Consider the following 12,664-nt stretch of genomic DNA (forward strand, 5'->3'; position numbering starts at 1 on the left):
AGAGCAGTGGATATAGCATGTTGCTATGGCAACAACGGCCCTTTCCCATGTTTCCCCGACACTAAAAGCGCATTGCGAGATGGTACTCGAAAAACTGAGTTGAATAATTTGGTACACTGTTTAGATTAAATATATACTTTGTAATGACCATATAAACGGATAGATGTGTTCTAGACAAGTAAGCACATACCATCTATTGGCTGATTTGGCGATCTGAAGTGCGATCTGAATTTTTTTCTAAGTGTTATGAAATGTGATAGTGTGTTATCTCCAGTGAGGAGAACCATGTAGCTATGACACGTTCCTACACAATTTCCTAATTTCACAGACGGACCACTTAGAAGTTAAATCATGGATAAGATTTTTATTGTACTCACTGATGGAACATAGGTTTTCACAAAATTGACTGGAGTTTCATTTTCTTTCTGGGGTCGATTATCCCTTTAAAATGTCTACTTTTTCTTGACATACTTTTCTCCAATTAAAATACTGCAATGATGAAAAAGTATTCCATATAAAATTATAGATTAGTCGTGTTCATATCTAAGGCATAGTGGAAATAAAATAAAAATCTACTTTGATCACTTTATGACAATTTTACACAAACCATTAAAATGTCTTAAATGTGATAATACCTTAGGCGTTATAGTAAACACTACTTTGATTGGATGTAAAATCAGACATGAGAATGTTTGATAATTCATTCATAGATTTTTATATTGTATTTCATTACAAATTACATTTAGTGGTGTAATCCATCCTGGAGAAGTGCCCTTCATTAGGTTTAAAGATTTGAGCTCATACCAATCCAATGTTTCACCAACTGATGTGCAATTGCCTGTCTTGGCGGCATGGTAAAGGCTGGTTTTGTTCCCTTGACAATGACATCTATAACCTGCATTACACACATAGCACTGAGTTAATACATTGTAACAATACAAGTTCACTGACATAGTTTACATGACTTCAATCACCTCTTATTACATTCAGGTGATGTTTTGTTTCCATCTAGGCCTATGTCATAACATGTAAATCACAGATTAGGAAATCTAGCATTTACCTGTTGCCGTGTAAACCAACGAGCCTCTTCAATTTCCTTTTCATCGACTTTGATGTCTGTTGACATGGCAACAGCCAGGCATCCAATCATTAGTGAGGAGGGCATTGGCCAGGGCTGACATGACACATACTGAACAGGACCCACTTTGACCCCACTCTCCTCCTCCGTCTCTCTCCTTACTGCATCCTCAATGGCCTCACCTGCATAGAGAGATGTCACTGACATCTATCTGCACACTCCAAAATCAGACTAAATATTAAGTGTTTTGTTTAGTGTGTTGAGATAAACTACCTGGTTCAATGAATCCAGCAAGACATGAAAACATCCCAGCAGGAAAAGTCTTCTTTCTGCCCAATAAGCATTGGTTGCCATCTGGGTGAATGACCAACATGATCACCACAGGATCTGCATGCATAACACGACACATTACTACATAAGTCAGATCATTTTGACCTGATATTGAGGTTAGAACATTATAATAATGATTAAGAGAAAAAAACATGCAGTAGTTCAGTTTCAATTAACAAATTCAAAAACAGGAGGCTCTTTACCAACTCGTGGGTAACAAGTGTTGTGGATGCCTTGTCGGCTTCTGCAGTCTTTGTTGAAGCAGGTCCTCTTATAGCCTCCTTCCTCCACATTGGTGTTACTCCCACATGTTGGGCAGAAGCTGTATCGGTTGTGCCAAGCGAGGACAGAGCTGGCTTGAGCTATGATTCCTGAGGGGAAAAGGGATCATTATTTTATTTTATTTTTTTATTTTTTGGGGGGGGGGGTTTTTACTAAATCCACATTTTGTATGCTGTTTCAATAATATTTTGATGAAGAACCTCCAGAGAAATACTCACCAGCCTCAGCCTCACTAAGTTTCAGAAGACCTGGCATGGGTGGTTTGAGGAAGAAGCTATTTGGATTGGTGAGTTGGAGATGATCCATGGGATTGTCATCAGTATTGAGAGCAAACCAAGCAGTGGGTTCATTCCCTTCTTTTGGAGGAGAGGATGAGGAGCTTCTCTGCTTCTCTACTCCGAGGAAGATGACTGTTGTTCCAGATTTTTGAAGTAGTTCTTTATTAACAGAGCTTGCATCAAGTCGACACAGTTTTATACCTGGATGGGCTGTTTTGCTCTCCACGGAAGCAGACACAAGAGGATTCAAGTTAAAGAACAAGATGAACACTGTGTCTGGAGAAGACTGTTTTGCTTCTAGCCACTTGCTGTCAGACCTCTTTTCACTCATTCTGTTGAAAACTTCTCTGGCGAAGTAGTTTTCATGCTCTTCCATTCTGTCGCTGGGTAGAATCCGTTGACATTTGTTCTCAGTCTTTGCCAATAACCTGGCAATATGTCGGTGTCCCCAGAATTTGGCAATGTCATAGGCAGTTTGAGCAGATTTATTGACTAAAAACGTATCACACCTTGAGGGAAAGAGAAATGTGATCAGTACACACTGATGTTATCTTCATGTTTTCAGGTAATTCATTCACTAGGAACCAAATGGAAGCAAATGGAAGCAAACAGGACAAAATGGGGAGGGACATACCTGAATTCGTATAATAGAAACTCTTGTTTTCATTACAAAACGTTTTCCATTGGGAAATATTTTGCTACGGTGTGCCCCTTTTTCTCCCCAATTTCGTGGTATCCAATTGTTAGTAGCTACTATCTTGTCTCATGGCTACAACTCGGGAGAGACGAAGGTTGAAAGTCATGCGTCCTCAACCCAACCAAGTCGCACTGCTTCTTTACACAGCGCGCATCCAACCCGGAAGCCAGCCGCACCAATGTGTCGGAGGAAACACTTTGCACCTGGCAACCTTGGTTGGCGTGCACTGCGCCCGGCCCACCACGGGGGTCACTGGTGCACGATGAGGCAGGGATATCCCTCAGGCCCTCCCTAAGCCAGACGACGCTAGGCCAATTGTGCGTCACCCCACAGACCTCCCAGTCGTGGCCAGTTGTGACAGAGCCTGGGCGCGAACCCAGGGTCTCTGGTGGCATAGCTGGCGTTGCATTACGGCGCCCTTAACCACTGTGCCACCCGGGAGGCCCCTTCCCTGCTGTTATTTTAACCATATGTTTAGACATTTAAAGGCACACTCTCTAAGATGTGAATACTCAAAGTGGGCCACCATAAAACATAAACAAACAAATGCATCCCATGCCATTTTCAAATACAAAAATAACTTGATTTCTATGATATATCTGTAGTGTTCAAGATTGACATTCCATGAGTGCATCATTACTTGTTTGAAATATGATTTTATCCTAATAGACCTACAATCTCCAGTGACAACAAAAACATACACAATGGAGTAATAGTTCTCACTCACTTACTTACTTAGAAAGTAATATTTAGACAATGTAAAACAGCTGTAATAATCTCATGTATCCATGTAATTTTTGTTCAGTATGTTTTGATATTTACCCATTTGAAAGTAGGTTGTCTACAATATCAGTGTGTCCATTCCTTGCAGCTAGCATCAACGCAGTCCAGCCATTCTTCCCACTTTCATTGACCAAAAAGCTGGAATGAGAGATCATCCCAGAGACTTTTGCCAGGTCTCCTCTGGAAGCATAATCCAGGAATCTCTCCAACAACTCCTCTTTGGGACTCATCTGAATATTTGCCATTTGAGTGTGATAGTATACCTGTATGAATATGATAGAACATAGTTTATTTTATGTTTGCTATGCTTTGTATGCACTGCCATGTGTTTAATATACTGTATGTGTTTTTATTGAGCTGCCTTCTTGGCCAGGTCTCCCTTGTAAAATAGGTATTCTGACCTCAATGGGACTTCCTGGATAAATAAAGGTTTATTTAAACAAATCTTTACTCATGTGTGTATGTGATATTCGGTTACTTGAGACTGAGATTGAATAAAAGAAGTGGGCCTACATCAATTTGCCTATGTCTAGCAATTTACTAACTGGGATTAATGCCACGTTCACGTGCTGGTCGCAACTAGGAACCTCACAACTTTCTGACTTGCTAACTGGTTGTGCCGAGTTCAAAGTTGGAAATGTCCTAGTTCTGACTAACACGTGAAAGCGGTATAGAGAGCAATAGTAATGGCGTCTTTTTGTAAGCACCAAAGGAGGCTAACTCCACTATGGATCGTTGGCCAAAGCCTATGGGGAAATTAATGGGGTTTCTGAGGGTTTTTGGATAAATGCCAAAAATAAGGTCTATGGAAACACAGGCTTAGGAGAGTTTATATATTTTGTTCTGAGAGATAATCTTCACCAGCTAACAATAATAATAAATTACATTTGTAGAGCGCTTTTCTTTTACAGACATCACTTTTTCAGTATTTTTAAGCATTTATGTAATCAAAATACGCACATAATTCATGAAGATCATATTAACTGACTGATATTCAGGGTCATAATTTGGGTTTGGAAAGTTGAAGCTCATTTGCTGCATTTCTATACAATTAATTAAACTTTAAAATTCCATTATCACCTTGGTTGCTGTAAGTTCATTCACCTCAGACGATCTACAAACACATAGCCTATTAACTATACTATTGTAATGTTATACCCTTAAGGGAAAGCTTGGCTGGAGTTGTCACCTAAAAAAATGCACCACCCAAAAATGCACCACAAAAAAATGCACCACCCTCTCCAATAGGGCTGTTCGATATGGCAAATAAATTGTCACAATTTATATATTTTTTCATTCAATAACGATAATTATCAAATAATGTTTAAAAGGTGCATGTCTGCTTCAGACTCAAGAATGCCTAATGCCTGAGCATTAGAGCGTTGGGCCAGTAACCGAAAGGTTGCTAGATCGAATCCCCGAGCTGACAAGTTAAACATCTGTCATTCCACCCCTGAACAAAGCAGTTTCTTTGTTATTTTGGAGCTGACGTTCAGTTTTTGGTTGTTTATTAGGTTAAAAAAAAAGAGGAAAAATGTTGGGGAAAATCAATAGCCAAGTCACAAAGAAAAATGGGTTGCACATTGACCTAAAGGAGAATTTAGCTTTTTTTATAACCAAATATGTTTTACACTGTTCCCCGATAGGCCGTCATTGTAAATAAGAAGTTGTTCTTAACTGACTTGCTGTCACGTCGTGTATGTAGGTGGCAGGGAAGTCAGGCGCAGGAGAATCAAACTTGGTATAAATGGAGTATTTTAATAACTTAAAACACAAACTCCAAAATCAAAGTCCATAACAAAATAAATGTGGGTACAAGAACCCGTCGCACACCAATCCATGAAACACGAAAATAACAATAAACAATCTCTGACAAGGACATGAGGGGAAACAGAGGGTTAAATACACAACATATAATGAATGGGATTGGAACCAGGTGTGTAAGAAGACAAGACAAAACCAATGGAAAATGAAACATAGATCAATGATGGCTAGAAGACCGGTGACGTCGACCGCCGAGCACCACCCGAACAAGGAGAGGCATCGACTTCGGCAGAAGTCGTGACACTTGCCTAGTTAAATAAAGGCTAAAAAGTTTTATTATTATGTGAGCTACACATAAAATTATACTTTAAGGAAAATTAATCAATCCATGTTTGCGGTCAGGGAGCACATACCTGGGGTCAATTAAATTGATAAGCCTCTTGAAAAACATTCCTTTTTGACTATGCTAATTATAGGCATGTCATTAGCAATGCGATGCATAATAGCATAAGTGATGTCTTTGTTTTTTCAATGTTTGCTTGTAGGGCATAAACGCTGTCAGTGTTGACTGCCTATCGGGCAAACATGCCTAGATTGGCTGGTGCTTGAGGGGCATTTATCAGTACCGTGGAGCAAACTGAAACTCCCTGCACGTTCCGAAGAGTGATTTTGCTTCAGATGTTGAAAAAGGTTTGTCGTATTACCAGACTTCGTAGCCACCAGTCTACGGCACAATTTGCACCGGATATTGCTCTGCTCTTTGTCGGACTTCAAAAAGCCAAACCACTTCCAAATTACTGAAACAGTTGAACCCTTTTTATCAATAATTTCTTTGTTGGATGCTGCTCCTTCTCCATGGCTATAACTGCCGCTGTTTTCGCCTACATCACACCTTTTTTGTGGTTAGTGGCTACTCCATCACTCGAGGTCCTAAGTGGTTTTTAGTGGGCGTATACCTCTCCACATGCATATTGTCACTTCTCCGCACGTTCCTGCTGTGTCAGAGGTGAAATGGACTGCTGTACCTAATTATTCTATATCGACATGATCGAAAATGAATCTAAACATTTTATATCGTTACTGAGGGAAGAAATTCCCTCTAATTATTGATATTGATTTATCGCTCAACCCTACTCTCCGATGTTAAAAATATTTGAACATGACCCTTCCCTTGCAATGTCAAAAAATAGCAAACGCTCCCCCCTCAGAATTAACTCAAAAATAATGATTACCACCACAAATAACAATAACTGTAGCAACCCTGTGTTTATAAACAAGGATAATGACTTGACCATTTCAGCATGGTTTTGTGGCACAGTCGATTCCACACAGGGCTACAAACCAGATGATTGAGTGTACTCCGACCATCACCGACGACCTCACTCCCGCTGCCTGTCTCATTACACTTTGATCAGAGCCGGCTGCAGACAATGATCAGCTAGGGAGAAATTCAATGTTCAACATTTTGATGCTATATTTATAATTATATAAAATATATGCAACGATTTTCCGCCATCAGGTTTCTGTGCCAATGCACCACAACTACCATAAGCAACGCATAACTGCATACCGATTACCCGACTTTGAGCGCTTCTTCATGGTTTGCGTTTTCAACACCACAATCAAGTTGACATACCCTATCTCGACAAAAAATAAAATACATCACTCCCTACTTCGTATCGAAGGTTTGGCTTGACAATTTCCGAATGTCACATTTTTTGGTGTAACAGATGTCTCTTTCCATTCATCAAATGGCTGGTCCGCAGTTTGGATGCTAGAATTATATTAGAGTGGAGTGGATGAACATGTGCAGGTAGCCTACAGGAGACTTCTGAAGTAGCCTTATGCCACACATAAAAAGGTAAACAACAAATATTTAGGCTATTGAAGCGTTAGGTTCTAGGTCAAGGAAGAGCTGCTCGGATCGGGAAGGAGGCAGAATAGTGTTCAGGTTTCATGAATAACTGGGCCTGCTGGGAGCATAGGCCTATGTGGCTGCACTATATAGGACAACTTGGGAGAATGATGATCGGCAACAAACAGCACATCAGTATCAGTAGCAAAAATACAGACTGTCCTGCACTGTACCCTTCTAGACTTTCTAATCTGTCAAGAGTAGACCCACAACTGTCCAAATGGAATGAAACATTCAAATAACAGGGATTTTGTGCCATTATTCAAATTACACTTTCACTGCAGTTTACAGCCTAGACTAGAATTGTACTCACTTGAAAACAATAATGCAAATATTCATTGCATTGTGGTGTTGTAGGCTAGTGTAGGTATGATCATTTTAATGTCCATACCTAGTTGGCTCAGGGATTCAAAACAGTAACCTTTTGGTTACTATCCAAACGATCATGGCTCATATAGCAAAGATTGTAACAGTATAATGGTTTTGGAATGACATTCACAGGGACCAGGGTTTGAGTCCCAGTCAGGATACCCCCCTAATCCACTATATTGGTGTCAGGTGTTTCTGTCAGGTTTCTGTACTGCACATGTGATGGAAGAGTATGCAAAACAAATGTGCGCCTGATTGATACAAATCTTCATTATATTATTCTGCCAGGTAGGCCTACTTAGAATTCAACATTTAATTGTGAAGGTTTTTGGGGAAAAAGTTAGAAAAATGTTCAGCATGCATCACAGAGCCGATTGTCTTTAGAAGTATTTACTTCAGGCTGACGACTACCATCAACTTAATTATGTACAAAATATATACAATTTGAAAGGAAGACGACAGCTAAATATTTTCGTGTCACTGTTTGCGATTCACAAATTATCATTTTGATTAATCGCTATTTAACCGAACCCCCCAACTACTACAATGGCGAAGCACATCATTCAATTCATCACAAAAGACTCATATGAATTCAATGAATCACCATTTTTTTTATTTTACTATTATATATCCATTACATAGTAAATTAAATTTGTATGGCCTAAACAAGATCAATAGGGGAGCTGTTTGAGCTGCTCAATGATGCACCTAGCCTCTCCGCTGCCTATCAGCTAACCCTCTATGTTCTTGTGGATTTATATTGAAAATTGGTGCAGATTCGAATAATTTTATGTGTGGTCTGATTGCTAATTAACCTATTGCAAAAGGGTATGTGTTAGAAAGGGACAACAGAAGAGAACCACAAGATGCAGGACTCCTTGTTCCCCCAATATCTAAGAAAACAGATGAATACAGGGATTTTTTCTACAGACCTCTTATGTGAGAGAATCAGATGTTTCAGTCTTGTAAGTAACGTTACGTACCTACGCCTTGGACAAATAATCCTTGTCTGAGCATGAATGGCCCATATGGCAGAAGTCTATATCCTGTTTCTGTCATGTAAGGCAGCTTGATGTACAAGTAAACTATACCCCCTGGACAGGGCGCTAGTTCACTAATTCCTTAATGCTGAGAGCCAAGCAGAGGCATCAGGTCCCAAGGTACTGGACTGATGAACTATCCTTGCTCTCTCTGCTTGGTCGGCTCCACACTCTCAACTGGGATTCCATACCACTGACTATTATGGGGGCTGAGTCCCTGGCTTGTTGCAAGCAGGGGTGGCCTTGGAAGGGGCCACATTGTCTCTCGGTCCCCCTGTTCCAGTCTCCGTTGTTTATGCTGCAATAGTTTATATTTTTCTAGGGGCCTTGATCAGCTTGCCTCAGCCGGTGTACTGTGTTTTATCTGATGTAACAAAGCATGTTCCCACTAACCCCCTTCTTTTGTCCTTTTCTACATCTAATAACTCCTGGATGTGCCTGGCCCAAGCCTACTTGGACGTGCTGCTGATCCTGGACTGGGGCTGAGGACCCTTGGGCGTGCCTATCCCTAGCCCCTCCCTGCACCCCGTAGCATGCTTGTACCTAAACTAAATACTGTATATTCCATCTCACCCTCTTCTGTCTTAAGCCTAGTCCAGGACAAATAAACAATTTTATATTGAATTTATATTGAGCATGATTTTTTGTCAAGGACAATGTGTAATCTGAGTCTGGGAAACCAGACCATACTGTAGTCAATGAAATTATTCCAGAATACTATCAAAATAAAGATTGTTTTCTATGATTATCTATGGATTATTTCCATTCTACAATATGGCATCTGACAAAGAAAACTCTCAAAATCCTATTATATTTGTGGTGTGGTCTGTCCCTCACAAAATAGGAGGCAGAGGAGAAAAGCACACAAATGTAAAAAATAAATAAAATAAAAAGTTACCTCAGTGGGAGTTAACACACACACACACCCATCTAAATACAGCAGATAAAGTACATCTAGGACTACAGACTAACCAATCAAACAAGGGTTAGGGTTGTTTTACCCATTAACATACTACTTAAGCCTATCCAAACATCTCCACAATTTCATAGGGGATAGGTCTAACATATCCATCTGCAGACACAATGTTTTACTTTTCATGAGAAGAGAAAGGAGAAAACATTTAGGGGGAAGTTAGGAGAGGAGTGGTGAAGAGAAAAGAGATGATGGGGTGGAGAGTGTTCAACTTTATATTAGGAGAGAGGGCTCTTTGTTGTTTTTAATAAAGGTAAAAAATCATAAAAATGAAATCTAGGCAGCCAATGACTTTGTCCCCCCCCCCCCCCCCCCCCCCCCCCCCCCTCATGTCATATTCCCATTGCTAACGTTAGTTATTGCTATAGATTCTGTAGCCTAGTGGACAGTTAGTATATGGAAAAAATGCCATTCTTCCCATTATGTACTAGTAGAGCTGGGACACCAGGTGGGTGCAATAATTATCCAATTGAATGGGGAAACAGCAATACTCTGAACCTCTAGCCGCTGTAATCTATGTTCTACGAGGGCAAAATTACTATCTGATAACACAATTAATGTTTGTATAACATCATGTAATGTATTGCTCAGTAGAAAGTATATTTGTCGAATTGTAGCTAGATTTTCCGCAATGCTTCCGTTAGCCACGTGTGATTCTGTAGAAATTAAGAACAGTCTGCTGTACAACTCGACGCTATGTACAACGCAAACTCTCGTTGTAGGAATGGGACTTTGACCCCACAACAGTGACAGAGTAGCAAGTGTAGAAACAACGAAGTGCAGACTAACTGCTACAGTAGGTGTTTTTTCCACATTCTCATTGGTCCATCCGACGTCAATCAAATTTAATAATGCCCTTTCACATGATGTAACTTTGTTTATATTTGGTAGCCATAGCCCCTTCAAAAGATATGTTGCAATCTTTTAAACACATGGATATTTCAAGATTCTTAAGATGTTGCCTGTCCGGCAACTATAACAATGCTTTTGACAAATATTATTATTTTGGCTACAGGACTCCGGTTATGTCACAACTCCGTGTTTAAGCTATAGGCGATACGAGAGGAAATATATATATATAAACAAATGCAACTTGTCACGCAAAACAATTATATAGCTTTCACCCGACATGTAACCTATATCGAGTGTCACTAGATAAAACTAACGGAATAAGGCACTTTCAACCACTAACCTTAGTACGTGCCTGCGGTCTGTAGTCCTCCCGAGACTGGCCCAAATGGTTGTATAATTCAGGAGCAAATGCAACAGCGACGCTGGCAAGACATGCTTATTACACTCAAACACTATCCAACTGGCCCAAAGTCTAAGCTTTAGTGCGCTTATTTTGAAATGCTTTTGATGCATATGCCTACCTACATATTCAATGTTATGCTTAATTTATACAAATTCATCAGATACGAAATACATTTCAGACTGACGTACCACACAAATCCTAGTATTGCAAGTGAGCATGATTTATTTTGTGGCCTAACCAGATTACAAATCACACATGACTGTTTGTGGATGATGTTAATTTCATAATGTACAAAATAGTCTATAACAATGTTATTTAAGAATATAGAGGCTTTGCTTTTAAAGATTGTTTTACATTTTAAATAAAAAATGTAACGACTGTCATCAAAAAGACAAGACAACACACAGAAAACAACCATTGTTCAGATACAAAAAAATCTAATGGAACCTTAATTATTGACCAAACAAATATTTAACATTTTTAAGAAACACAATGTAAAATGAAAATATTTAAATCTCAGATAATACTAACAATCTAGCTATCGTCATCAAGGGGGCAATGAAAACCAACCGTTGTCAAATAATACATAACGACAAACAGCCACAACAATTTCTCATTGGCCTGTTATATCCCCCCATCCCTTACATATTAGTTGACTAAATGTCATTTAAAAGAAGCATTATATATAAATAAAAACAAGTCAAAACACTTCTGACTGCATGCAAGTCGGCTAACTGGTGTGTGATTTTAGCATGGAATAATTTAGTTCACCACAGCATTGAGGCTCCAAGAGGATGTGACCTACTGCATTCTACATGTGTAACTAGCCTGGGTACTAGTCTGTTTAGGTTACACTATAGTCTTTGTACTCCGTGTCATATGCCAAATCTCAGTACAGGTGTGTTTAGCTGGAAAAGGAGTGGCAATGACTGGAATGATAGCCAAAAAGACAGGTACCCAGACTAGTGTATAACTACATAAATTAGCTAAATGTGTTTATTTAGACACTCCGCAGTATTGTTATGTGACATTACAATTAGGTCTACTGTACTTGTGAATTGTTATGACATACTATTTATGGTACTTTAGCCTACTTCTACTAATACTTGACGTAAAGAGAATGCAATTAGTACACAATTAGTTCCATAATATCCCCATGCACTTTGAGCACACTTTTTAACCCCCCCCCCCCCCCCCCCATTCTATAAATTCCTAATATAACAGTTTTGGTCAGATAAAGTGAGAGTACGAGGAATTTTAAGAGTAAAAAGTAAGGACACTCTGGTGGTTGCCTCGTACTAAGAGAATAGGAGGCAGGTCTTTCGACAGAGTCTCCAACCAGCACATGTAGAGGGCACTGGACACCGTTCCCTTCCGGGCCAATGGCATGCTCCTGTTGGACAGGGAATGAGTCAGTCGGTCAGAAGGATGGACGGACAGACAGACAGTATTAAATAGATAATTAAATAGATCAACAGTCCATTTCAATACCATCACTTTATATTTGTGTTATAGACATAATGTAATATTATAACTACTTACATAACGATGAGTTTTGCTGAGTTTGAGTGTTCTTTCAGCAATTCATTCAATCTGATCTGTCGGTTAGTCTGGGGAAAAATAAATAGGAACAACTCAGCTTATATTAGTTATATATACAGTGGGGCAAAAAAGTATTTAGTCAGCCACCAATTGTGCAAGTTCTCCGACTTAAAAAGATGAGACAGGCCTGTAATTTTCATCATAGGTACACTTCAACTATGCCAGACAAAATGAGAAAAAAATCCAGAAAATCACATTGTAGGATTTTTAATGAATTTATTTGCAAATTATGGTGGAAAATAAGTATTTGGTCAATAACAAAAGTTTATCTCAATACTTTGTTAAATACCCTTTGTTG

General features: G+C 39.4%; 2 protein-coding genes across 3 annotated transcripts in view; both read right to left on the reverse strand.

Annotated features, from left to right (window-relative positions):
* Positions 1–344: 344 nt before the first annotated feature.
* Positions 345–10,847, reverse strand: nudt12 (nudix (nucleoside diphosphate linked moiety X)-type motif 12). Of its 2 annotated transcripts, none has more exons than XM_020476485.2 (7): positions 10,702–10,847; positions 3,488–3,711; positions 1,909–2,477; positions 1,612–1,779; positions 1,352–1,432; positions 1,061–1,260; positions 345–895 (listed from the first exon to the last, which is right to left on the reverse strand). In XM_020476485.2, the coding sequence occupies exons 2-7, from the start codon at positions 3,691–3,693 to the stop codon at positions 785–787; spliced, it is 1,335 nt and encodes a 444-aa protein (XP_020332074.1). In that variant the 5' UTR covers positions 3,694–3,711; positions 10,702–10,847; the 3' UTR covers positions 345–784. The 2 variants fall into 2 exon arrangements, with proteins under 2 accessions (XP_020332074.1, XP_020332069.1); XM_020476480.2 differs by having other exon boundaries at positions 1,352–1,465; positions 10,702–10,818.
* A 113-nt stretch (positions 10,848–10,960) lies between these two features.
* LOC109884529 (solute carrier family 12 member 2) overlaps positions 10,961–12,664 on the reverse strand; it is a 35,561-nt gene continuing 33,857 nt past the window's right edge. The window contains exons 25-26 of the mRNA XM_020476496.2: positions 12,307–12,374; positions 10,961–12,157 (exon numbers count right to left, since the gene is read on the reverse strand). Of these exons, the coding sequence (XP_020332085.2) occupies positions 12,022–12,157; positions 12,307–12,374 (204 nt within the window). The 3' untranslated portion in view covers positions 10,961–12,021. The remainder of the gene's footprint in view (positions 12,158–12,306; positions 12,375–12,664) is intronic.

Source organism: Oncorhynchus kisutch, linkage group LG3 (assembly GCF_002021735.2).
Source record: "Oncorhynchus kisutch isolate 150728-3 linkage group LG3, Okis_V2, whole genome shotgun sequence".
Classification (NCBI taxonomy): Eukaryota; Metazoa; Chordata; class Actinopteri; order Salmoniformes; family Salmonidae; genus Oncorhynchus; species Oncorhynchus kisutch.